The sequence below is a fragment of the Eptesicus fuscus genome, chromosome 21 (assembly GCF_027574615.1).
Source record: "Eptesicus fuscus isolate TK198812 chromosome 21, DD_ASM_mEF_20220401, whole genome shotgun sequence".
In the NCBI taxonomy this organism is placed as follows: domain Eukaryota; kingdom Metazoa; phylum Chordata; class Mammalia; order Chiroptera; family Vespertilionidae; genus Eptesicus; species Eptesicus fuscus.
The window spans coordinates 17302821-17329677 of record NC_072493.1 but is presented as its reverse complement, the minus strand read 5'-3'; the positions used below and the strand labels follow the sequence as shown (position 1 = coordinate 17329677).

The following is a 26857-nucleotide window of genomic DNA, read 5'->3' as shown; positions in this document are numbered from 1 at the left end:
ACACCTAGAGAAGATGAAACCGGCTTCCTCCCTTCCTTCTTCTCTTTCGTTCTTTTTCTCCTTCCTCCCTTCCTCCATCTCTTCCTCCCTCCCTTTCATTCTTTTCCTCCCTCCCTCTCTCCCTCCCTTCCTCCATCCCTTCCTCCCTCCCTTCCTTCCTTCCTTCCTTCCTTCCTTCCTTCCTTCCTTCCTTCCTTCCTCCCTCCCTTCCTCCATCCCTTCCTCCCTCCCTCCCTTCCTTCCTTCCTTCCTTCCTTCCTTCCTTCCTTCCTTCCTTCCTTCCTTCCTTCCTTCCTCCCTCCCTCCCTCCCTCCCTCCCTTCCTTTCATTCTTTCCCTCCCTCCCTCCTTCCCTCCCTCTCTCCTTCCCTCCCTTCCTCCATATCTCCCTCCCTCCTTCCTTCCTTTTCTTTCTTATTTGGTATTTTGTTGATGAGTTCAATCCACTGGAAAAGTTTCAAGCACAAAATAATTATCTACGTTCATGTTGACATTGGCTTTGAGTTTATGAGATGTTTTAAAAACCTCTTTGAGGTTCTCTCAGTCCAGAAGTCTTTAGACTGGGTATTCTGAATAGCTTGCCCTTGATTACTGCTAATGATCTCCAGTTGCACTATCTCCCCAGAAGCTGATCCCCTCAGAATTTAGCCTTAAATCCATACCTTCCAGGCAAACCAGATTTCAAAGTCACCTGCACTTCTTACTCTGAGGCTGTTGTAAAGCAGACATCAATTGCTGAAAAATATTGAGTGACTACGACTCTAGTGCTAATTCAATGTTTGACATTTGTTTTTGATCATTTGAGAATGAACATTCTAATTTGAAAACGAGTCAGTGGTCTGTGGGGTGTGAGGAGAGATGATTGAAAGTTTTATCTATGTTGAACTTATATAAGTGAACACTACTGTAAGTAACAATAATGAATTTTTGGAAAAGGTTAAATATAAAAATGAGGTACTTGAGCCATTGAAAGTGACTGGGAGTGATGTAACGAACCAAATATGACTTCTGACTCGCACAAAGAAATGAGGAAATTCAGGAGGTGAATGATTGCATGTGTATAAACGAGTCCAAAAATTATGCTGAACAGCCAAAGATCTGATCTTTTCATGTAAAAATGAACCTTTAACAGATCTGCCTAAACAGATTCATTTGAGGATGAGCTCATGCAGTAGACACACATACAACATAAACATCTCTTCACAGAAGAGTCATTTTGACCTTCAAAAATCATAAAACGAAGAATTAACTTTTCTCTTTTATTTTGATCTTGCATAGGAAAGGTGATGAAACAACCTGATTTTCCCCCTGAGGATAAGAACTGCTGAGGAATCATTAAAACCTTGGAAACAGTTAAAATCCACCGGGTAAAACTCCAGATTCCTGGGGTTCCGAAGGCATGCATGTCAATGTCACAAGCGAAGGCAATGTTGGATTTCTGCAATGTTGATGCTATTGACTCTCTCAACTTGTGCGATAAGTTTTGCATGAACAATGGCGATTTATTTAAATTCTAATGCATTTGACAGATTCTGTATGATTGAAAGGGACAAGCTTATAAGTCTGTGATTGGCTACATTACCCCAGAAATGATCTGGATCACACAAACATAGCCTTGAAAGGGACCTGCATATATTTTGTATATTTTGATCAAACTGTCTGCCAATTCAAGCCACCAACTTCGCTAAATAAATATGACATACTTCTCAGGGTGGGGTAAAAGTGGGTTTACAGTTGTGAGTATGTGAAACACTGTTTATTCGTGTTACTGTATTAATTTCCATATGAACAACTATAAACCTATTTTTGCCCCCACCCTGTATATGTAAACACATTCCATCCTTAAAGGATCACAAATGAAAACGTTCAAAACATGCTAGAGAGCAGTTCCACATGACAAAATTAAGAAACATTTGAACTAATATTAGAATATTATTTAAAAAAAGAGTGTAGCACTGCGAAAGGTGAATGCTTTGATTAGAACAACACTTATATTGTCCAGTTGCTTGAAATTAATCAGTTTCATTACAATTTCAGTGTGTGTGTGTGTGTGTGTGTGTGTGTGTGTGTGTGTGTTATTTTGGTAAACGATGCTAATAGTTCAGATATATGAGAGTAGTCTAGGAGAAAATGTCTACTGTTTTTAAAGGACGGTAACACACTAATCTTTTGTAATAAATGAAAAGTCTAGAGCCACAGTGCTAATCCTTTCTTTTGGCGGAAAAAAAAATCTGACTCTTGTCAGGTAAACTGCTCGGCAAATAGTAAGTTTAATTCCTAACACCCACATGAGGCACAAGAATAGTTGGATTAACAACTCCAGTGTCATGCTGTCAGCTGCTGTTTATTTAAATTAAAATGTCACCATCCAGAAATAAATTAGTAAGTCGAAAAATGATAAATTTCTTAAACATACAGTACTTTGGCACCTTGTTCAGATAAATCTATTACATTTGGGGTTTTTAGAACTTTACATACACTATTTCCATTTGGACATTCAAAGTATAGCAGGTTTTGTTCTGTTTTGTTCTTGCTTATACCTCTCTTCCTCTAACCCTCCCTCACAACTTCCCTTCCTCCCTACTCCCTTCTTCCTCTCTCCCTCCCCCTCCCTCCCTCCCTCCCTCCATTCCTTCCTTCCTTTCTCCCTCCCCCCTCCTTACCTCTCTGCCCTCTAACTCACCCCCTTTCTTAATTGTTCCTATTTATACTACATGAGACAGGTAAAAAAAAAAATTCCATCAACACACAATTATCAGATACTAGAGTTACAAGTCTAAGACCCGTTGTTTATCTTATGTCAAAATGAATTAACTACATTTTTACAGATTTCAAAATTCACTTCCTACATCCTGTTGACCTGGGTCCCACTATTCTGTGTTATTTCTATGTTTGACATGAGCCAAGCATTCCCTCCCCATGAGCTTTCCCCTTGCTTCCTGTCATTTGAAGGTTACCCTTTCGGCCCCTCCCCTGCTCTCATCCATACCCCGGGATAGTTTAAGCTAGTTCTTTGGCTCTGGGGTCACAGCACAGCAGGCTGTTCCACTCCCTGAGCCAATCTGGTCCTATGTAGCGAGAACCGACATCTCAGAAAGAAAAACACTCCCTCTCTGTTGTTCCCACCCGGAGGTTTCTTGCCTGTGACTTTGCGGACTGAAAAGAAGGCAGATGCACATTCTAATGCAGGTTAGTCAAATATGAGACAGTCGTATACAAACATATCAGCATTAACAACATGGAGATATTTACTTGGCCGGGTTTTCCATTTTCACATAAAAATGCCTCATATTCGGATGCGAATTCAGGGGCGTTGTCATTGACATCCAGCACTTTAATAGCAACAGGTACTCGTGATATCTGACTGTGGTTCCCTATGGGAAGGAAAAGATAACATCAGCATTGAGGGCATTTCATTGTAACGTGCAACTCAACGTTCTTCTTGAAAACATGGGTGTCTGTTTCAACTCCCCTCGTGGGGGTGGTTTCAACATGGTGGCTATGAAGTCTGACCACTCAGTGAGAAAGAAACAGCCAGGGCTTCATTGCTTAAAAAAAGTGTAGATTATTATTCCAAACACCATTTGCTGGAGCTTTGCTCTGAATCATTAAAAGGTTTCCCTGATGAAGAAAGCTTTATTTTATTAATAAAGTCCATTAGACAAAATTAAAAAAAAATGCTGTATGCAACAAAGATTTATCTCTTTGTTTATATTGGGTAGAATACAACCCAATTTTGTGCTATCCCTCGTTTGACAGGCTATCTATTAAAGATGAACAAAAACCCAGCATAAGGGCAGAACCAAATCAATTGTTAATTGGTCCTTCACGATGATTAAAAAATAATAATCTTAAAGATGGGGGATCATATTTTTTATGAATTTTATTTTTTATTAAAACTTGACCTTGGGGTGGTTTTGGATAAAATAAGCCCAAGTCATTTTAATATTTTCATTTTCATAAAGATTTTCATCGGTGTACACAGATAATAATCTTCTAATCTTTCCAGGTCAATCCCAATAGCAAATAATTTAATACATAATCCTTAATCCTCAAGCCCTTAAGTTTAAAAAGTTACACACACACACACACACACACACACACACACACAATCTGGTCCATTAATACATGGCTGACTTGGGCGATGTGATGATTTTTTATTTGTAGAAAATACAATAGTTTGACTCTGACTGCAGAGTCTTTTGATGTCTTGTAAATTATGCCGAATGCATTGGGGATGGCCAATTATTTATTTGTGTTTCTGTGGCACTAAATATTTATCAGCAACCCATGAGGGGGGAAGCGTTTGACTTCTGAATGTAAAGAAATCAACTTGCATTTGATATATCAAATCTGCTTTTTGATAATTGATTACATTCAGATCTCTAAAACCTTCAAACACTCATCACTGTATGTGTTCTTTTCTTAAAGATGATGGTATTTCTAAAGCACCCACCAAATGATCAGAGCCATGTTACAAATCCATGCTTGGTTAACCCCACTGGCAATGCTACAAGATTTACATTTGGTTAACTAGCATGGCTACTCTCCAGCATTCTAATTTGATTACCTAAGGATGGATGACTATTCTCCTCTGGAGTTCCAACCACCTCAGTCATGAAACATAATCTCACTTTCCCCAAATCAAGCCAATGGCCTTAAATATATGTCACCTGATACATCCCTTCTCTTTTACTATCTTATATCTAATGGATTAATCCATTCTTCATTCAAAGAGGAAGCATGCACCTCCAACTTTTGATGAAAGGAAAAGTTTTATTTAAAAGTATAGCACCTGACCTTAAGATAAGGAACTTACATTTCTTGCTTTATCTACTTGAGTAAATTCGATAAATAAGGTATAATTATTTGAAATAAGGTATGATTATATGCTTAAAGATTTATATCGCTTTCTAGCCTGACCATGGGCTGAAGAGTAGCTATTGAAGAGTGAAGGAAATAATATAGTGTTAGCAGTAAATGAAGTTTGGAGCTCCATCCTTGCCTCCTACACCCTATAAGATCCTGATCAGTTTGTTTGACCTCATTTTATTCCTGCAGAAATTGAAACTCAAGAACGTAACATGTTATTTACAGAATTAAGATATTATATGAGAAAACATTAAAAGTGTCATGACAGTATTGGGCACATAGTCAAGGGGGATATTTCTTGCTGAGAGAGTAGCCAGGAAGACTGAGGCTACTATCTCCCCCTCCACAGAACCCTCAGTTCCCACAGCAGAAGTCACTTAGAGAGACACTCCAGAGCCTTGGCTCAGGTTCTGGAGATGGGCTAGAGAAGCATAAAGCAGAGAGCTCTGAATTTCTTATAAAGAAGCTAACTTCAACCAGGCCAGTGTGGTTCAGTGGTTGAGTGTTGACCTATGGAAAAGGAGGCAACTATTTGATTCCAGGTCAGGGCACATGCCAGGGTTGCAGGCTCGATCCCCAGGAGGGGGCATGTAGGAGGCAGCCAATCAATGATTCTCTCTCATCATGGATGTTTCTATCTCTCTCTCTCTCTCCCTCTCCCTTCCTCTCTGAAATCAATCAATATATATATATATATATTAATGAGCTAACTTCATTTGCAAAGGAATGTGGAGAAGTGCAAGTCCATCTATGCACTCAAAATAATGGAGGTTGTTGTGAAAGGCAAATGGGAGAAGACCGGTAGAGTTGGTAGATTCATTGGAGATAGAGGCTATAATTGTAAGCCAGCAAGTGGCCAGAGAGAATCAGGAAGGTAAGGAGGAGAAGCCAAGGCAATCCTTGGCTGGAGCTGCGTAACTCAGTCTCTACCTTGATTGTCACAAGGCCATCTCCTCTTCTTCCGGGGTCATCTACTCTTCCAAGAACACTTGTTACTGGATTTGGGGCCTACCTGGGTAATCTAGAATGATCTCATATTAAGATCCTTTATTGAATTACATCTGCAAATGCCTTTTTCCAACATATTTACACAGGTTCCCAGGATTAGGACCTGGGCATCTCTTTCTCAGTATGACCATTCAACCTCCTGCATTCCCTCCTTCGTGAAAGCTATTTGGTACTGAATAGAATGGTACCATCTCAAATCTGCTCTTGTCCTAGGAAACAAAGATATGAGAAATTAATTTAGTTATACTTCCTTCCTTGAATTCATGTTTCAAAATAATATCAGATATAAGCTTAAATAACCTGTGATTCCCTTCTGAGAATTTTGTCCTTCATTCATTTATTCTTTCATCATTGTTCTCTTTATTTGTTCAGTAAATATTTACCTCTGTATTCCCAGTTACTAAGACAAAGTTCCCACAGTTAAGGGATCTACAGTATTCCAGAAAACAATGGTTTGTTGTACCCTCATGCACCCTACATATTATTTTTTTACAAAAAGCAGTGGAAGAATATTTTCTAAATTCATGGGAAATATTTCAAAGAAGGGATGACCTTTGAATTAGCTTTACATAATGAGTAGAAATATTGTGGGTGAAGAAAGGTAGACAAATCTTTCAGATAGAGTCAGCCACGTGTAAAGAAGTTCAGAAGCCCGGAGACCAGGCTGTTACCAAAATAATCAGTAGCTCCAATGGTGAGAGCATCCAGAAACCTGGCTGGTGGTGAGTTCAGGACAGAAAGTTGAAGCCAATCAAGAAGAGTCTTCTGTTATATGCTAATGAGTATAAGCTATATCACGTGATCATTGGTGAGTCAGTAAAAAAAATTCTTGAAATTTACAGTTTTAAAAATTATCAAAAAAGCAGATTGCCAAGCACAGTTACTTTTTAAAAATATTTTTCTAAGTATATGAGTGTCCCAGAAATTTACTATGGCAATTTCTTGAAAGTGTTAAAATAAGAATAAAACAATAAATAAGAAACTAGTACCCCACATCCCCCAAATATCCTCAAAATGTGTTTTGTCTCTATTAAATAAATGTGCATGATTAAAAATTGTGCAACTTATCATAATTTTCAACATGTCATCATTAAATGCTGAAAATTCACTTTTATCTAAATTAATGAAATGATGGCAGTTCAAATTTTCAAGATATTGTAGAGCAATACAACTAATTAATTAAGCTTCTAAGAAAAATTATTCATGTCCTTTGTGACTGGCCCCAAAATGTTTGCCTTTCATCTGATACACAAACATTAAGATATTATAATTAGAAACTTGATTAGCATTCATTAAAGATTACTTTTCTAAACACCAGAGATGCGACTAAGTGGTCTGGAAGGAAAAGCCCATTTCAGTGGGCCACGAGAGTCAGACAGTTTTTACATCTGATGAAAGAGAGACTGAAATGGCAGCTAGGATAAACAACTCCTTGACTTCTGCCATTTGAATCACAGTGACTCCCTGTCACCTCTCTGTCACATAGCCTTATGAACTGCCCATTAATTTTGCCCTTTTATAATCAAAGGTAATGGAACGCTGCCAAGTCTGTTACTTGGGAATTTGCTTCTAACTAGTTTCCATGAGCTACTGTTTTCACAGGCATCGATTGAGGTAAACAGCCTCTCCATTTCAGACTATAAGAGAGAGGAAAAAAAATTTGACAAATTTAGATATACTAGTGAGGCTCAATAAATAATCCTGGAGCCTTCCATAAGCAGAAGGGTGGAAGCCGTGAGCAGTAAATTCCAGTCAACAGGGCAAGGCAAAATAAGAGAATTTATAATTGAGTGGGGGATCGAGGCACAGTGGAAGTTCATAAAGTAAGATGTGAACTGAATATGTGATCAGAAAGCTGGCAACTTTGGAAATTTAAAATGGAACTGATGGGAATTTGAAACATCATGGAAAATCATTTCAGCAGTGGGTGTAAGCTCTCTACTGACTAAAGTTAAAACGTTTTGAGGTATATTTTGCCCATAAGTGGTTTGGTAATTTCTAAATCAGTAGCGATGAATTACCAATTCATAGGATATTAGCATCCAAACAAGTTGGAATATAATAGCCAATGGACATGAGCAGGGTAGGAATACTACCAGGATTTTTTTGTTTTTTTGTTTTTGTTTTTTGATTTTTGTTTTGTTTTGTTAATCCTTACTTAAGGATATTTTTTCCATTAATTTTTAGAGAGAGTGGAAGGGAGGGGGAGAGACAAAGAGAGAGACATCGATGTGAGAGAGACATATCAATTGGTTGCCTCCCACATGCTCTCGAGAAGGGCTGGGGATCAAGCCTGCAAGAGAGTATATGCCCTTGACTGGAATCAAACCTGGGACCCTTCAGTCCACGGCCCAACACTCTAATCACTGAGCCAAACCAGACCACCAAGAATATTTTGACTGTTTTTTCTCTTTATAGTATATTTTTATGCTTTACCCTTTTACTCTTGTAGCAACTGAATTGATGCCCTGGTTCACACATAGTCCTGTGAGTGCCTCAAAAACATACCAAGAAATATCTGCCTTCTAGTGTGCATAGAAAGAACCACTGACCACCAGAATATTTATAATTTTTATGACAGGACTGTGAAAATTCCAGCAAGCCAGACTTTAAAGAACAGTTACACTATTTTACTCCTTAAAAGCTGTCATATTTCCACAGTGGTTGTGAATAAAATTAGAACTATAATCAGATGGTGGCTTTGGTGTCACACAAACAAAGCTTACACTAGTACTAGAGGCCCAGTGCACGAAATTCATGCACTTGGGAGGGGGTCCCTCAGCTTGGCCTGTGCCCTCTCAGTCTGGGAGCCCCACGATTGATCTCCTCAAAGAGGTAGGCCCCGCCCACCTGGCCGGGGCTCCTCCATGGATTGCCCCTGCAGAGGAAGGCCCAGGCTACCCACTGCAATACCACCATAGGATAACCTGGGCTTCCCTCTTTGGGGCAATCATAGAGTCCCCCGATTGATCCATCGCTCTGCTGGCCAGTGGCCTGGGTCTCCCTCTGCAGGGCGATCACGTGGCAATGGCCGGTCCCCTCTCCAATCGCATCACACCCACCTTGGCTGGCCTGGTGCCAATGAGTGTCATAGCGTGGTCGTCTGGAAGGTTGTCCAGATGGTCGTTCAGCTGTTTGGTAATTTGAACGATTTGCATATTATGCTTTTATTATTATGGATGTCTTAGCTTTTCTATTCACCAAGGAGTAGCTCTCTCACAGAAAGGAGAACGGCGCTTCCTCTCACTGAGAAAATGGTGGACTTGTACATATTTGCAAATTCCTTTATCTCCGTGGAGGAAAGAACTCTTAAACGGTGACTTTGGTTAGGTCCTCACTGTCCCTGTCCTTTTCCCTACTGATGGCGAAAAAGCATGCTATCTGGCCACCCGACTTCCAAGTGGTTTCTAAATGGGGAGGACATCTGTGGGTCTCTTGTTTATTACATTCATTTAAGTGAACCTAGAAATAGTGAGGTCATCCCCACCCTTTCCCTGTGTATCTACAGGGAGCCTTCAGAATCTTCTCTCCAGCTCACGGGAGTTCAGGGCCAGGAAACGATCTTCACGGCCTAACATTTTGATCCTCTGGGGAAATGCTTTAGAAGCCATTGAGGTGAGAACTGGCTTTATGAACCTCTTAGATACTATATATTTTATTAACTATAAAACTGTAACAGTTACATTCTAAATAAAGGCAACACATAACTGCATATACACATATAAAGACAGCTTATAAATAAAAAGGTAGTACTTGATGAGAATGAAAATGTTGTATTTTCTATTAATATGTTATTTAGACTACTTTTAACTTACTTATGTTTACAACATTTTTCTCTGTTATCTCTATTCTTTTTTTTTTTTAATATATTTTTATTGATTTCAGAGAGGAAGGGAGAGGGAAAGAGAGAAACATCAATGATGAGAGAGAATCATTGATCGGCTTCTTCCTGCATGCCCCCTCCTGGGGATCAAGCCTGCAAGATATCTAGCATGACCAGCACCCCAAAAGCCTCCCATGTACGTCTTCTTGGTAATTATGTCCATCAGGCATGTGCCCTGACCAGGAATTGAACTATGACCTCCTGGTTCATAGGTTCATGCTCAACCACTGAGCCACGCAGGCCAGGTCTATTCTTTTTTGTTTGTTTTGTTGTTGTTGTTGTTGTGTGTATATGCATTGTGGTTTTCATTTGCTTTGTTAAAGGTATGCCTCATCATTCAACTGTATTGCTTCTGCTGAGTTTGTAACTCAAAAATGTCAATTCCCTCCTTTCACAGCCCTAAGTACATGTTTTTAATTTTCTTGTACATCTCCTCTTTCTCCATACTTTAAGAGATAAGGAAGTAAAATTCCATAATGAATTTATTATCCCCATGCCCCCAATGGTGATCTAAGTCTTCTTTGCAGACTCTCTCATCCTGCCAACAAATTGCATTATGTTTCTATTACTAAATCCTTAGGTTTTATTTTCCCCTTAATTATTTCAAACAGGATTGATTCAAAAATACTGGAACTAAATTTCTGGAGATTATTTTTATAATGCAATTCCACTTAAACCCCTTATAAAACAGAATCTTAATTATGGAGACTAATACTTGCAGAGGAATTATGTACAGATTTATTTAATATTCATTTTAAATGCTCACTCAATATCAACTTACAATAACAACTGTGCCCTCGATTCATACATGTACACACAAACACACATGCACTTTATTAGAGAAGAGAATCAATATTGTAAACAACCCAGCACATATTGCATGATCTGTTACACACTATCTCTTTGAAGTGTATTGGCTTACTATGAAGATTTTTTTCTCAAATGGGAATATGATTTCAGAGTATGGAAGGACTGAAATCAATTAATATGAGTTACATATCATAATAGATAGTAAAGAATTACCATTTTCTAAAATCTAATGAGCCTAAAAACATCAAATTATATGGAATCTAGTCAGGCTGCCCATATCTACTCAAAGCCTGAAAGAGATAAAGAAATAGGAATCCCTGGTAGTCCGACCAACAAGTAAAAAAAAAATTTTAAATAAATAAATAAATAAATAAAATGTATTTATTCTCCACAGGTTCTCTTTAGCATAGCACTTGTAAAACATAATCTTAAATAAAACCCGTCCTAATTTAAATTCAGATTACTTCCTAAACAATGCAATCCTATATAATAAAAGCCTAATATGCAAAGCAAACAGTGGAACAACAGGTTTGCAGGGGCTGGGGCTGGTGAGTGGGCGGTGCCAGGCAAGCCAAGGAGGGTGCCAGCAAGCAGAGGGAGGGGATGGCTGGTGGCAGGGCAATGGGGGGCGGGGCTGGAGCTGATCCCTGGTGGTCAGTGTGCTCCCACAGGGGGAGTACCGCTCAGCCACAAGCCAGGCTGAAGGCTGGTAAGTGGTGGCGGGAGCCTCTGCTGCCTCCACTCCAAATGTAGGCCATCAGTCAGACATCCCCTGAGGGCCCAGCCTGGTCAGACATACCCTGAGGGTGCAGGCCAGGCACAAGAGGTTGCAGGCTGGGCTGAGGGAACACCCCCCACCACGGTGCATGAATTTTCAGGCACCGGGCCTCTAGTACAATAAACAACATCAAAAGAAAGGTTTGATGATTCTATTAACATGGAATTTTCTATTAATAAATTTATATTTAGAAATATAATCATACTTTAAAAAAATTTCTTGGGGCAACTCCCTTAAAGTTTTTTTTTTGTTTGTTTTTTTTTTTTGCATGAGATCAAGTTCTGCTGGGAAGTAGGCCAAACAAACAATAAACTGGATAAATCTTTAGGGTGTATTATTTTGTATTTTTATAAAATTATCATCCCCATGTAACCACTCCCCAGATCAAGATATCTGGCATAACCAGCATCCCAAAACCCTCCCATGTACTCAGTCATTATGTCTGTCAAGCTAACTCGATTCTGTTTCTTAACAATATATTAGTTTGTCTTGCACAGAACATTATAAAAATTGACTTAATAGAGTGTACACACTTTTGTATCTGGCTTCTTTAGCTCAATATTGTATTTGTAAATTCATTCGTATGTTTGCATGTAGCTGTAGTTCATTCATTTCCATTGTTTGGAAAATAATTTGTATTGTACATATACCCCAGTAACTGTATTGTATATATACCACAATTTATAGTATTTGTAAATTCATTCATATGTTTGCGTGCAGCTGTACAGTTCATTATTTTCCTATCCTTTGAAAAATAACTGTATTGTATATAAATTATAATAACTGTATTGTAATACCCCAATTTGATTTATTAATACCCCAATAATTGATTTATCCTCATACTGGCAGATACTTGGGTTGTTTCAGTTCATGCTATTCTGAAAAGTGCTATTATAAATAGTGTATTTCTCTTGGTGCACAAATATATGAACTTAGATATGTTATATACTTAGGAGTCAAGTAAAAGATTGATTATAAGCTATACAACCATTCAGCTTCAGTGTATGCTTCCAAATATATTTTTAATATGGATGTACCAATTTATACTTTGCCCAGCAATGTATAAATACAGCAATTGTTGCGCATCAACAAATATTGCTTTAACAAATTCATTATTCATTTTTCATTTTTATGGTTATTATTCATTTTTAATTTCACCCATTGCAGAGGTATGTCATTGTATTTCAGATAGATTTGAACTTGCAATAACCTGATGATTAAATGTGAAAGACCTATTATGCTTACTGGCCACTTGAATATCTTCTTTGGTGACGTACCTATTCAAGTTTTTGCAATGTTTTTGTTTGTTTGTTTTTAGTTGAAGTAGCCTATAGATGGGACTTATATTCAGATAACTGATGATTTTTAAAAAAATTGATTTCAGAGAGAAAGTGAGAGGGAAAGATAGAAACATCAATGATGAGAATCATTGCTCAGCTGCCTCCTGCTGGGAACTGAGCCTGCAACCTGGGCATGTGCCCTGACTGGGAATTGAACCTTGACCTCCTGGTTCATAGAAACATACTCAACCACTGAGCAACACCAGCCAGGCAAATTTTTGCCATGTTTTCAGTTGGGTTGTCCATGTTTTCCTAATTGATGTGCATAGTCTATGTTAAGAAGATGAGTCCTTTGCTAGATGTGAGCATCACAATACCTCTCCCTCTCTGTGCTTTGACACAAAATTTGAAAATTCTATTATCTTTTAGAAGACATAATTATTTTTGAAATTTACATCTCTGATCTATAAGAAGATTACTAATATTGATTGTCTGAGAGGTCAAAGTTCAATTTTACCTACTACAGATATCCAATTCACAATACAGTCAATACAATTGAAAGTCCATCTATGGTATCTTTGCCATAAATCAATCGAGTATTTTTGTACAGGCCTGTTTCTGGAATTTTCTGTTCCATTATTCCATTTTTCTATCTTTATTGTCATACAATGCTCTCTTAATAACTCTCTATATATGAGATAAATGCTCATATATTGCAATTATGTGTATGATGAGATCAACAATTTTGATTTTCTTTTGACATTTTTTTCATTATTTTCCCTTTAAAGTTCTATATACATTTTAGTGTTCTTAGCTGAACTTTGTGTGTGTGCACATACACACACATAGCAGTTGGACTTTTGATTGATATTGCAAAGAATCTACAGATAAATTTAAAGAGAACTGTCATGTTTTATATTTGAATCCCCAAATAGGGAACTCCTGATATACTTTATTTATTGATTTAGAACTTAGTTAATTTCAGTAATGTTTTGTAATTTTCTGGCTATAAGCCTTGCATATCATTCATTAGATATTGTTACTACTTAATGGAAGTCACTTTATTGTTATAAGTAGGATTTTTATTCTATTTTCTGAGAATTGCTACAAAATAAAAATCAGGTTCTTTAATAATAATTCTACCAGGCATGCAAACTGTACTTATGATTTATCAATAGGTTTTGTTGTCATGTTTGGGTACTCAATCATATGATCTGTGAAAAGTGACAACTTTACTTCTCCCTTCCCAATATTTATACTTTCATTTCTTACTTGGATCTGATTGTACTGGCGAAAAACCGTCAACATAATTGCATACAAATACCAATAGGAGACAACCTTATCTCATTTCCAATCTCAGTGTCTCAGTGAGAAAGCTTTCAATATTTTACCATTAGGTCTCATATTTGCTATGATTTTCTATAGCTACCCTTTATCAGATTAAGTTCTCTTCGATTTCTAGCGTGCCAAGAACCTTTTTTTTAATGAACAAGAGAGGAGTATACTGCGGTTTGTGCATCTGTGGAGCTTGATCTTACGTGTTTTTTTCTCTTAATATTTTAATTTATACTAATAGGTTTTCAAGTGTTATAATCTGTCTTTGTATTCCCTGGGTGCAATATTATATTTTTATATTAGTGGCTTTGAATTGCTAATTTGCTACCTAGGATAGCATGAAGCAGGCTGTTAATTCTTCTTTCTTGTAATATTCTTGTCAGGTTTGAGCAGTAAAATCACGCTGGCTTCCTGACATGAGGTGGAAATGCTGCCTCGTTTACTTCTCTGATAAACTGTGTGTCAGATTCACTGGGGCGTGACAATTTATGTGTTAAGAGTTAGTAATCATGGATTTAATTTATTCAACACAGAAAGTGATAGACATATTTTTGTTTTTCTTATTTAAGGCAGTTTGAAAAGACTGCATTTTTCAACCCAGCCTATTTCACATGTATTTTCATATCTTATTGGATCAATGTATTAGTAATATCCAATGACCATATTTTTAATGTCTATAGTCTGTAATGATGTTTCCTTCATCATTGCTGATATTGGTAATGTGTACCTTTTCTATTTTTTTCTTGCATGATTTCATTAACTTTATTCATCTTTGCAAAGAAATAGCTTTTGGCTTTGTTGAATGTCACTACCGGACATGTCTTCAATTTCATTATATCCTATCCTAAATTTATCTTCAGCGCTCTACTAGTTCTTAATTTTCTGTTCACCTCCAGTCTTTCTGAAGTGGATGCTTAGATTGTTGATTTTCTAGCATTTTTTTTTTCTTTTCTAGTGTAGACATTTAAGGCTAATTTCCCTCCAGGCACTGTGAGCTGTAGTCGATAAGTGGTATGGTGTCATTATTTTATCATTCATTTTTAAAATGTGCTCATTCCCTTGGTGATTTTAGTCTGTATTTCATGGATCATTTAGAAGTAAGTTTATGGCTTAATTTCCACTATTTGGGATAATGTCACTTTTTCATTATTTATTTCTAGTTTAATTCCATTGCATTAAGAAAACGTACTCTGCACATGTTGAGACTAACTTTATGGTTCCGTTTTGACCATTCTGGGTAAATGTTTTATACGATTTTTCTCTAATTTGTAAAAATTATTTTTAAAAGATTTTTATTGATTTCAGAGAGGAAGGGAGAGGGAGAGAGAGATAGAAATATCTATGATGAGAGAGAATAATTGATCGGCTGCCTCCTGCACTCCCCCCACTGGGATCAAGCCCACAACGCAGGAAAGTGCCCTGACCAGGAATCGAACTGTGACGTCCAGGTTCATAGGCCCATGCTTAACCACTGAGCCACGCCAGCCTGGTCAATTTTTTTCTACTTTTTGAGTGCGGTGTATTTTACATTTCAGTTATATAACTTTACAAATCATGATATTCAAACTTTCTATCCTTACCATTTTTGTTTTTCGACTTGTTTGATTAGCAGAGGCTTATTTGTTAAAATCTTTATCTACAAGCATTAATATGTCTATTTTTTCCCTTTGCTTCAGTCAATTGCTTATATACTTGGCAAACAATATCTTAAGTACATGAAAATTTAAAATTTTTATATTATCTCCCTGCTGAATTTAATCATTTATCATTAGGAAAGTTTTCTTTTTCCTTTCAGTAATATTTTTTCTCCTTCCTCTATAGCTGAACTACTCTCATTTGGCTTCAATTTCATACATCTTTTTTTAATGCATTCAGTCCTCATGTGTTCTTATATTTAAGGTTCATCTCTGATAAGAAACATGATTTGCAAATTGGTATTTTTTTCCTAGTCTGACAATTAATATCCATTCATTGAAGCATGTAGTTTAATTACATTTAGTGTGAATGTTTATATATCTGGGTTTTAATTTCCTATTGTACCTTTAAAATGTCCTTATCAGTTTTCTCTTATGTTCCTGCCTTCCTATCTTTTTTTGGAATTAATATGTTTTAATGATTCTATTTCCTTCATTGGCCTATTAGTTATATAGTCTTAAATTAATATCATTTTAGTGGTAACCTTAAATGTCATATGCATATATGTGTCCTTGACTTATTAGAATATGCCTTGAGTAATGTTTCAAACGTTTTATGTGCCAGGCAAGAACCTTTTTTTTATTTTTATTTTTAAAATATATTTTATTGATTTTTTACAGAGAGGAAGGGAGAGGGATAGAGAGCTAGAAACATCGATGAGAGAGAATCATCGACCAGCTGCTTCCTGCACACCTCCCACTGGGGATGTGCCCGCAACCAAGGTACATGCCCTTGACCGGAATCGAACCTGGGACCTTTCAGTCCGCAGGCCAATGCTCTATCCACTGAGCCAAACCGGTTTCGGCAAGAACCTTTTTTTAAAAAAAAATTCTTTATTGATTAAGGTGTTACATATGTGTCCTTATTCCTCCATTACCCACCCATCTCCCCCACTCATGCCCTCACCCCACTGGTGTCTGTGTCCATTGGTTAGGCTTATATGCATGCATACAAGTCCTTTGATTGATCTCTCCCCCTTACTCCCACCCTCTCCTACCTTCCCTCTGAGGTTTGATGGTCTGATCAATGTTTCTCTGTCTCTGGATCTGTTTTTGTTCATCAGTTTAAGTTTATAACAAATTGATTGTGCCAGTTTGTTATACCCTTCCAGTATCTAGGCTTTAATTTTGGATATGAAGAAGGAAAAGAGATTATCTCCCTTCACACAGGGTTGGATGATCTCCTCACAGGAGGATATGGATAGATGGATCTTTGATAACGTCAAGACTGAATTTCAGATTATACAAGGGCTCATTTAATTTCTGGTTTTCCTTTACTTCTAGAGCCCATCCTGCCTGTCCAATTTGTTTCACTTTTTAGCCTCTTAGCACATTCTGTCTGATAGCTTTCAAATCCTCTTACTCCTATACATTTTAAGAATCGGTAAGTGCATCATGGGAAAAAGGTACCTGAATGCTCTGATACCTTCCCTTCAATGACCTCCTCCCTGTAGCCTTGGCCTCTCAATTTCTGGACACCTTGGGATCCCCGAAGTACAACATGGGAAGGTGTTTCTACCTTCCCATGAGGGCATCATCCACTCCAGATTATCGATCTCAGCTTGGTTTCTATGGCCTGTGAGTTCAATCAGTTAAAGCCTTGAAGGGCATAAACATGCTATATTTAGGAGTCACCACAATTTGCTTCCTTCCAATGGTGTCTTGGATTAAGTACTGGAAGCCTTCAAATATTGTCTCCCCACACCCCCAGTTTTATAGTTATTCCAGGGGGAGAGTTAGCAAGATAGAAGCTACCATCACAGACAAAAGAAACATATTTAATTATTCCCCCATCACACTGTGGTGTAATATGCTCATTATTTCCCCAAGAAAATTAAACCATAAATCACCCTGTACTTGATGAACCATGGACACAACTATTACTATAAAATTACCCTAATCCTGCATGAGGCAGTGCCCAGAAGAATTGGTGTATGGTATGAATAATTAAGCTTGTGTTATCTTTAGTTAATGCTCTGACTACTAAGCCAGACAGATTGCTTTTTCTCCATCTGTGCTTTGGCCACAATAAATTCTGCATGTACTGTGACAGTGGACCAAGATACTGAGTTAAAAAAACAAATCCATAATTCAAGATAAATGATTAGCAGAGGTGGCTGGAGTGATTGCAGTACAACCCGCCACCTCAGGGTCAAGGACATGACAAGGAAAGGGATGATGCTGATTTATTCCCAGAGGTAAATATTAAAGGGCTTGACTACATGAGAATATAAACATAGCTATACATGGTTATATCTATACATCACTACTTCTGCCAACCGCATTTGTATCCACAAAACCGTCTATCAGTGTGCATTAGAAACGTAAATAGACACAGAAAATTATGTATTCCTTGACTAAAACAAAGAAGATATATGAGGTACATTGGGTAAAATATGCAAATCTGTAAGTAATAGGAAGCATTACGTTTTTTTTTTTTTAATAATTGTGTTTACAGAGGCAAGCAGAACACTTGTTCATAATGGCGTTGTGCAACTTGGGATGGCTAAACTCCTCTCTCTCTCTCTCTTTCTGGTTATAGGTAAAAATTAGTTGCTAGCTGTACTAAGCTCACTTTTAAAACATCTACCCCATTAAAGAAAGGCTAATAAATTCTTCCTGGACCTAGTAAATGTATCAGGCAAATTTGCAATGTAGAAGAAGGAGAGGCTGATAAGGACACAAAGTGTCAAGCTTATTTTAGAACCTTATGAGAAAGTGAGAGCACACAGGCCGATACTGGGATCCTCAATGATGCTGGAAAAACAACTGCAACTAATGGTGAAAAAGAAGAACTGCTGGAGGCTTTTTGTTTGCTGAATTTATGGAGATGGCCAAAAGCTCTGTATGCTACCAAAAATACCTTAATTTAAAAAAACGCACACAAACATGTCAAAGACAAAAGTGAAAAGTGATTTTTCCTTCACACACCAGAACAAAGGATAAAAGAGGAGCGAACCGCACTGCCAGCAGAAGGCTCAGTTCCACGGCTGGCATCTGCATCTTTGCTTTTGCACAGATGAACATTAACCACTTGATTGTGCTCTCCTTCCTGACCTGGCCTGGCCTGCTTGGGGCACAGCTTTGAACAAAGGAAGATGTCATCTAATTTATCTCCACATATTAGCCCATCCCCCTTAAAACAGTGATCATTTTCATGTAGGTTCCCCTCATCGAGGTACTGGAACCCATCCAGGAAGAAGGAACCACTTTAGTTGACATTTCCTGTGCTCCACTGGGTGATGGAGAAAATTGCATGACTGGGGTCTAAGCTCTGAGGATTCTTTATGTAAGTCTCTCTCAGTACAATCCAATGGACAGTGAAATCCTACTTGCAAACCCAAACCTTACTCCATGAGTAATCCATGCTGACCACATCAGAATATCGTCATCATCGTCATCATCAGCAGCAGCTTAAAAAATATTTGCTGTTTACTAAACACTTACTTTCATGTGTTTCATGGCACCATGCTTGCATTTTTATTTATTTAAATTTTTTAAAAATATATTTTTATTGATTTAAGAGATAAAGGGAGAGGAGGAGAGATATAGAAACATCAATGATGAGAGACAATCATTGATCGGCTGCCTCCTGCACACTCTCCACCCCCCCAACACCCCACTGGGGATTAAGCCTGGAAAGGAACCGTGACTTCCTGATTCATAGGTTGACACTCAACCACTGAGCCATACTGGCCGGGCTCATTTTTATGTAACCTTATGGATAAAGTAACATGATTTTTCTCTCCCATGAACATTTAACGTACAACAATTGTAATTCTAAAAGTCACTGTTCCAACTTCTATTCAATCAACAAATATTGACCTTACACTGCCTGGGTGCCAGACCCTCTTCTAGGACAGGAGATACCAAATAGCAAAACCAACCAAACAGCAACCACATTCACCATGGGGCTAGGGGTGGGGACTCGCAGGTTCAGATGAAACTAACTGATGGACACAAAGGAAACCAGATAGTGAGTGAGAAATGTGGGGAGGGTGTAGGCCTTCAGGGGGGTGGCATCGCACCACCAACTTCTCTTCCCTCCCTCATGTGTACGGATGGCATACACAGGACTGCAGAATCAAGCTGTCGGTGGGTGGACCTTCTTTCTCTACAACCAATCCCCTCCTTTCTCGACGTAAAAGTCCGAGCATTCACCCCAGTAAGGACATATGAGACCGACGCCTTTTTCTTGGTGTTTGCTGGAAATGGTCTCCACTCCCAGCAGAGGCCTGTTGGCAACCAGGGATGATCTGAGTCAGGGCTCGGGAGGTCAAGGGTCAAACACGTCCTGCACTCCTGTAACCTGATGCCACGAGGAGAGTGCCTTTGAGGGGGCACCTGTCGCTTCCTTTGTAATTCCCTCTTCTGAAGGGAACACGTGTGTTTACGGCATCCCAGCTATTCAAGCTGGACCCTACAATACGGACAGAGGGTGGAATCGTAAATTCATGCCATTTAAAAGAGCTGCAATGAAAACGTAGGCAGTTTTTCTTGAATTCTTGGGACTAGCAGAATGTGTGGGACAGTGAGACTCAATGGGTCTGGCTTTTGAGCCCAGAAACACTGATTGGAGAAAAAAAACAACAACCACAACCACAGGCTTGAGCAGGCTCCATCTGCTAAGAACCATAGTGAGAAAATCCCTTCTTCATTTAAGAATCTTTCTCTGTCGCCCTAACTGGTTTGGCTCAGTGGATAGAGAGGTCCCAGGGTCCTGTAGGGTCCCAGGTTCGATTCCGGTCAAGGGCATTTACCTTGGTTGCGGGCACATCCCCAGTAGGAGGTGTGCAGGAGGCAGCTGATCGATGTTTCTAACTCTCTATCCCTCTCCCTTCCTCTCTGTAAAAAAAAAATCAATAAATATATTAAAAAAATAAATAAATAAAAAGAATCTTTGTCTACACCAGGGGTCTTGTGAGGATTGGACAACAGCATTCATGCCTGCTGTATTTCTATACATTCTCCATGAAGCTTTGATTCTAGAAAGAGCCTGTCCTAGCATTGACCCTGGCAGTAGAAATTTAGACTTCAAGCCAACTGGTGAGCAGGTTTTATGGTTTAGCAAATCCCGGTTATCATTAACAGGATGTAAATTCCACCTGGATATTTACTAGGGCTAGGGAGACTGCAACAGAAGAACGTGCCCTTGACCTCTTTGGTCCGAGGGCCTCGACTCTGATCACTCAGCCAAACCGCCAGGGGCTTACCTACCAAATATAAATGAGCTAAGTGATAGCTTGAAGTGACTCAGTGAAACTCAATTAGGAGTTGTTATAATAATAATTTTCTTCCTCCTCTGGTTCCTTGCATTGAAATTACAGGTCATGCAGTCACAGCATGACAAATTACTGTTTTTCCTGCAATCAGGTTGACTCTGATTTATTCTATATCTTTCAGGATTTCTGCCCACTGAAGTCTGAATCTTTGGTGATGATGTGGCTCTCAGCATTCTCTACTGGAAACCCCCAACTCAAAAACAAACAAACAAAAAAAAACCCCAAAATACCAATAACAAATAACTCTGCAAATGAGTTTCACTGTGTAGTTTCTCACCCCAATATCCATATTTATTTCCAATTAAATGCACGAGAGCAATTCAGAATTTTGTAATGTCAAATATTGCCTATCCCGGTGATTTTTCATAACTGTGAGAATAAAAAGATTCTCTAACTTTTAATTTCTTGCACATAAACCTTCATTATAATTTCTTCTCAGGAAATTGTTGGAATTTGCTCAACACTAAAAAGAATTAATTGCCTAATGTATGAAGGCAATTAAACAAATCATTTCATCATATGAATAACAATGAGTATAGTTTCACGCTAACAGAAAAAAGGAAGGCAAAGGAAGGGAAGAGAAAAAGGAAGCTAATAATGATGCATGCTGGTTTATTATTCGGTTAGTCTTAATATCCACTATACAGATGGCAAATCAAAGGCATAGAGAAACTATCTCACTTCCCTGGAGTAAAAAAATTAGAAAAAAAAATTACTGATGGAACACAGGCTTGAAATTCATGTGTGACTCGTTCCAAAGAACAGCCAAATCCCTTGCGGTGTTAGGATATCTGCCTTAAGTTTTAAGTTGATACAGACCATAGGCATGGAGTTACAAAGCCACCTACTAGCAGAAAGGATTTCCCCCAAGAAGCTTATCTAGGGTAAAATAACTGGCCATAAATACTCTCTCATTTTCTTTACAAAAAACAAACAACAAAACAAACAAAAGCAGTCCGAGAGATTAAAAAACGCACACTGGCATAAAGGAGACATATACTCATATGTCTAAGATAAAGACTGTCCAATCACCTTTTGAGCCATCTTGACTAAAAGGTCCATGTGGACAGAATTCATAAACATAGTGAATAAGAAGAGCAAAGAGTTGGTTTATGTGGTAGCTGTACAAAAGCAGTGTAGTGACAAAACCGCTGGGCTGGAATGCAGGGCCAGGCTCAGATTAATAATGTGTGTGTGTGTGTGTGTGTTTTAATAGTTTGCATGTAGTAGGAACTGTATGTGCTCTCTCTGTGCTTCAAACTCCACTTTATGAAAACAGAAAGGTAATTATATTATACTGAGTTGTGCTGAACTTTCCAGCTCAAATATTTGAAGATGTCTATGAACCCTAAGCATGTTCTTATACGACCGGTTAATTACACAATGGCATTAGGTATCAGCCAAAGTTCTTTCAAATGGTAACTGTTCATTGTCTAGTCCTGGTTTATGTGTTCTTTCTCCATTCATTTATTCAATCAATCATTCCTTCATTCAGTAAATACTTATCGAATTGTAAATAGTCATTCAGTGTTATTGAGTATTTATTACCAATATTGTAGCTGTTGGGATGATATCAGTTTATAAGACATTCTACCCATAGGGAAGAAATCATGAACAATATACATAACAATGAGCAAATTATATGATATGTCAGAAAGGATTAAATGCTAACAAACAAACAAAAAAGGCAGAGTAAGGGAAATCTAATACTGGGGGTGGGGGGAGTAAGGGTAGGGCAAAGACTCAAGATGAAGCCCATCTTGACTATAGCAAGAGGATATGTATTCCAGGCCCCGGGAGCAGCTACTTTGAAGATTCTAAAGGGAGAACATGACTAATGTTTGGAATAGTCAATCACAGATTTCGGGATGGTTAGCAAAGAAAATTATTTTCTTGGGGGTAGCAACAGACTTGCACATAACAGTGACAGACTGCAAAGAGAATTAAGCAACATCTTTTGCTTGATTACCAAATTGCGATAATGTAAGACAAAACTACTCTAGGTTTTAACAAAGAATTAGGCTTGGGTTATTAACTTTAAAGTATGCAACCAACTGCTGTTCCTGGATGGATGATGTTTTATTTCCTTAGGAAACCTCTCCTCTGATCTAGCCCCATCTCAGAAGTTTTGTGAGAATTCAGTACCCTTTCCTTTTCTCATATATTTTTAAAAAATATATATTTTTATTGATTCCAGAGAGAAAGGGAGAGGGAGAGGGAGAGATATAAACATCAATGATGAGAGAGAATCATTGATCGGCTGTCTCCTGCAGGACTCCTACAAGGGATTGAACCTGCAACCTAGGCATGTGTCCTGACTAGGAATTGAACCATGAGCTTCAAGTTCATAGGCCGATGCTCAACCACTGAGCAACACCAGCCAGGCTTCTTTTCCCATATGGACTGATATATTTTATTATCTCTTTATAAAGAGTAATGAGCATATTATAGGCAGATGGTTATAAGCACTGTACGATGTACAAAAAGGACCCAGTAAGATTATTTACTCATTAGTGAATCTATGTCTACCATCCTATATAATAAAGATGTAATATGCAAATGGTCATTACGCCATGAAGCGTAATGACCGACTGCGTAATGACCGGATCATGGATCAGCAGGAGGATGGGGCAGTGAGCTACAAGCTGGCAGCGGCGGAGAGTTACAGGAGTGGGCAGGGCAGCAAGCTATTGGGGGCGGGGGGGGGGGGAGGCGGGAGGAGCTATAGGAGGGTGGGGCAGCAGGCGGAGAGCTACTGGAGGGCAGCAGCGAGCTACTGGCACACAGATTCGTGCGCAGGGCTACTAGTTTATAATGTGGTTCTTTGTATGTTATCAGATATGAGGATGGGAGAAAAGTGTAAGATGTAGTCTTTGCCCTTGGTGACATTAGTGTGGGAGGGAACAGAAGGCACATAAACAACTAACTCTACTTATAAATTAGATCACCCTGCCTTCTCTGAATTCCCGTATAACCTCAACAACATATACTGCTTCCAAACGGAGTAACATTTGATTTGAACCTTTAAGGAAAACTAGTATTTGAAAATGCAGAGACATGATAGTCTATTCAAGGCAGAAAACAATAATGTCATGAGGAATGGTCCAGGGGTACCGATGATAAGCAACAAGGGTTTTGATAAAACCATGTAGATACAAGACATCCATCTCTACAGAGCTTGGGGGTGGAAAAATTTTATACATTTTTGTCCTAAAACATTTTCCACAAGTTTAAAATCATAGCCACACATTATTATTGGTAATTGATATCTCAAAGAGAAGTTAAGTATTCTACTAGTAAAGGAACAATTCATCATTTAAACTGTTTTATTTATCAAGAGGCCTTTAGAGGATATGTTCATGCACATTATAAAATGATGATGATTAAGAAATTAGAAGTTCATATTGCAAAACCTAAATCTAATTTTTTTTACCAAGACTTGGGAAGTTTATTGTCTAAAGGGGAGAATGAGAAGTGTCCATAATTATACAAAGCACAATTGCACACCTACTATGTGCATTTACTCTTCTAGGTCCATTAAATCTAATTTGAATCTTTAAATTATGGTCAGTAAATAAATACCAGTTTTCATGACTAAAACTCAGCTAGTGGAGCCAAAAGTGAGCAAAAGGATGAGCATGTTCAATGTCAGGAAGGGTTTGCAAGGTGCTGACTGATTTGAGTTGGGGTAGGAGATGTGATAATGATAAATAATGTTGGAAACAACAATAGCATTAGCTGTCATGTCTCCATCATCTACCAGGTGTCACACTGGATATCATTATATACTACTTCTTATTCTCTTTATATGTATTTATTGGAAATTAAATCAGTATCACTACATTTCAGATGAAGAAACTACAAACACTACTTTTAAGAAATAAGGCAGGATTCCCCACATTTCTGAGCCTCAGTGTACAGTCTCATAAGGTGTTCTGTCCAAACATGCAATCTCTTCTCTTTCCCAGAAAAATTTCTGGGCCCTCAAAGATAGATTCCTTTCTAATGTCCCTCACATCTCACCCAAAACTTGACCCCGTGTTTTGTATCTAATGGTTATTCAATAAATGTTTATTAAATTACTAGCTGAGTGAAAATATAATTAAGAGGTGGGTAAAGGATTGGATGGATAGATGGGCGGATGGATGGATAAACTGGTACATCACAGGAAAAGTATCCCCAGTCAGGGCACATACTAGAATCAACCAATCAATTCACAAATGAGTGGAACAACAAGTGGATGTCTCTCCCTGTCCCTCCCCCTCTCAAGAGCAGAGTTAGCACAACCAATTCCAACTTGTGTTTGAACTTGATCATCTAAACACACAAGTCCGGGCCAACAGCCATGTCCTGGGCTGCCAGCAAAAGAGAGGCAATCCACAGGTGCAAGTGATAATGATGACCAAGCATCTCCACAGTTATCAGCTAGACTGTCACGTCAGCCATAGTGCTTATGTTCAATAACCCTTACTCTACTTAACTGGGCACCATAGGCATTCGCATAACATTCATTACAGTGTATTGTTAATTGTTCTATTTTATTATTAGTCATTATTGTTCATCTCTTCCTGTGCCTAATTTATAAATTAAACTTCATCGTAGGTTATGTATGTATAGGAAAATCATTGTATTTATAGGGTTCGGTACTATCCACCGTTTCAGGCATCCACTGGGGAGTCTTGGAACTTATCCCCACTGGATAAAGGGGGGAGCTACTACTGTTATATAATTATTGAAAATAAAAATTTAATTTAAAAAACCCAACTTCCTGCTGATCATCATCTACCTAATATTGAAAAACCAAATATGTTTTTTTTTTTCAAAACTGTTAACAAGAGTTTTCGGATAGGGGAGGAGCTGGCTAGGTCAATCAATCTTTTGCAATTGATGGCCTCAGTCTGAGTATCACTAGGAAACTTGTTAAATATGCAAATGCTTGGGCTGCAAGTCACACCTACTGAATCAGAAACTCTGAGGGTGGGGCCCAGGAATCTCTGCTTCAGTCAGCTCTCCTGGTGAGTGCAGGGCATGCTGAGCTTTGGGAAACCCCAGCCTAGAGGTGTGTTTTATGATGACGATGAACTATATGCTGAACAGAGCCTTGCTACGCAAAGTTAGTCCACTGGCCAGCAATGTCAGCGTTACCTGGGAACTTATGAGCAACGCAGAATCGGTACTCCAGACTTACTAGTATGCCTGGAGTTTAACTTCAAGAAAATAACAATATTCACATTGAATAGGTAGTTTGGGGATTTCAGGAGTATGGTTAGTTTTTCTTTTCTTTTTAATCCTTTTGTTGAATAAGTAGTGCGGTATGGCTGGAAAATGCTTTAAAGCCTTTAGAAAAGACATCAGGATTCTGGGTAGTTCCTAGAATCCTCCAAAGTGAAATAAAAAATACATAAATAAGGCTCTATCTCCAAGAGCAAAATAAATGGCTAATGGAGCAAGGGAGACCTTCATTAATAACACTTAATAATAGCCACTAATGTTATTGAGCATCATGTTCTAGTGTCTGCTAGCCCCTGGAGACCCAAAGATGAATAATTTAGGATCAGCAATATGTAACAATCAAATGAATGAATATACCTAATAAAATTAATCATCCCTTGCAATGTGCCAGGCATGGCACTAAGTGCTAAAAAGGTGGTTTCTCTATTTTAGTCACACAACATTCATATGATACTGATGTTATCATTCACATGTCACGAGGAGGGAAATGGAAGCTCAGAAACATGCGACGACTATTCCATAGTCACATAATAAATACGAGGCCCAGACAGAATTCAAACAAAAGGCTATTTGTCTAAACTTCTTTGATGACAGAAGTTGGAAAAGGCATTGCAAGGCGGTCAGGAGGAGTCGGTTGAGAAAGAATTGGGTTTTAGACTCAAATCAAAGAGTGTTATCCAACAT

General features: G+C 38.3%; 1 protein-coding gene across 1 annotated transcript in view; it reads right to left on the bottom strand.

Annotated features, from left to right (window-relative positions):
- The window catches only part of CDH8 (cadherin 8), a 310258-nt gene that overhangs the window by 51492 nt on the left and 231909 nt on the right, over window positions 1–26857 (bottom strand). Inside the window, exon 8 of the mRNA XM_008139872.3 lies at window positions 3252–3373. Coding sequence (XP_008138094.1) covers window positions 3252–3373 — 122 coding nt within the window. The remainder of the gene's footprint in view (window positions 1–3251; window positions 3374–26857) is intronic.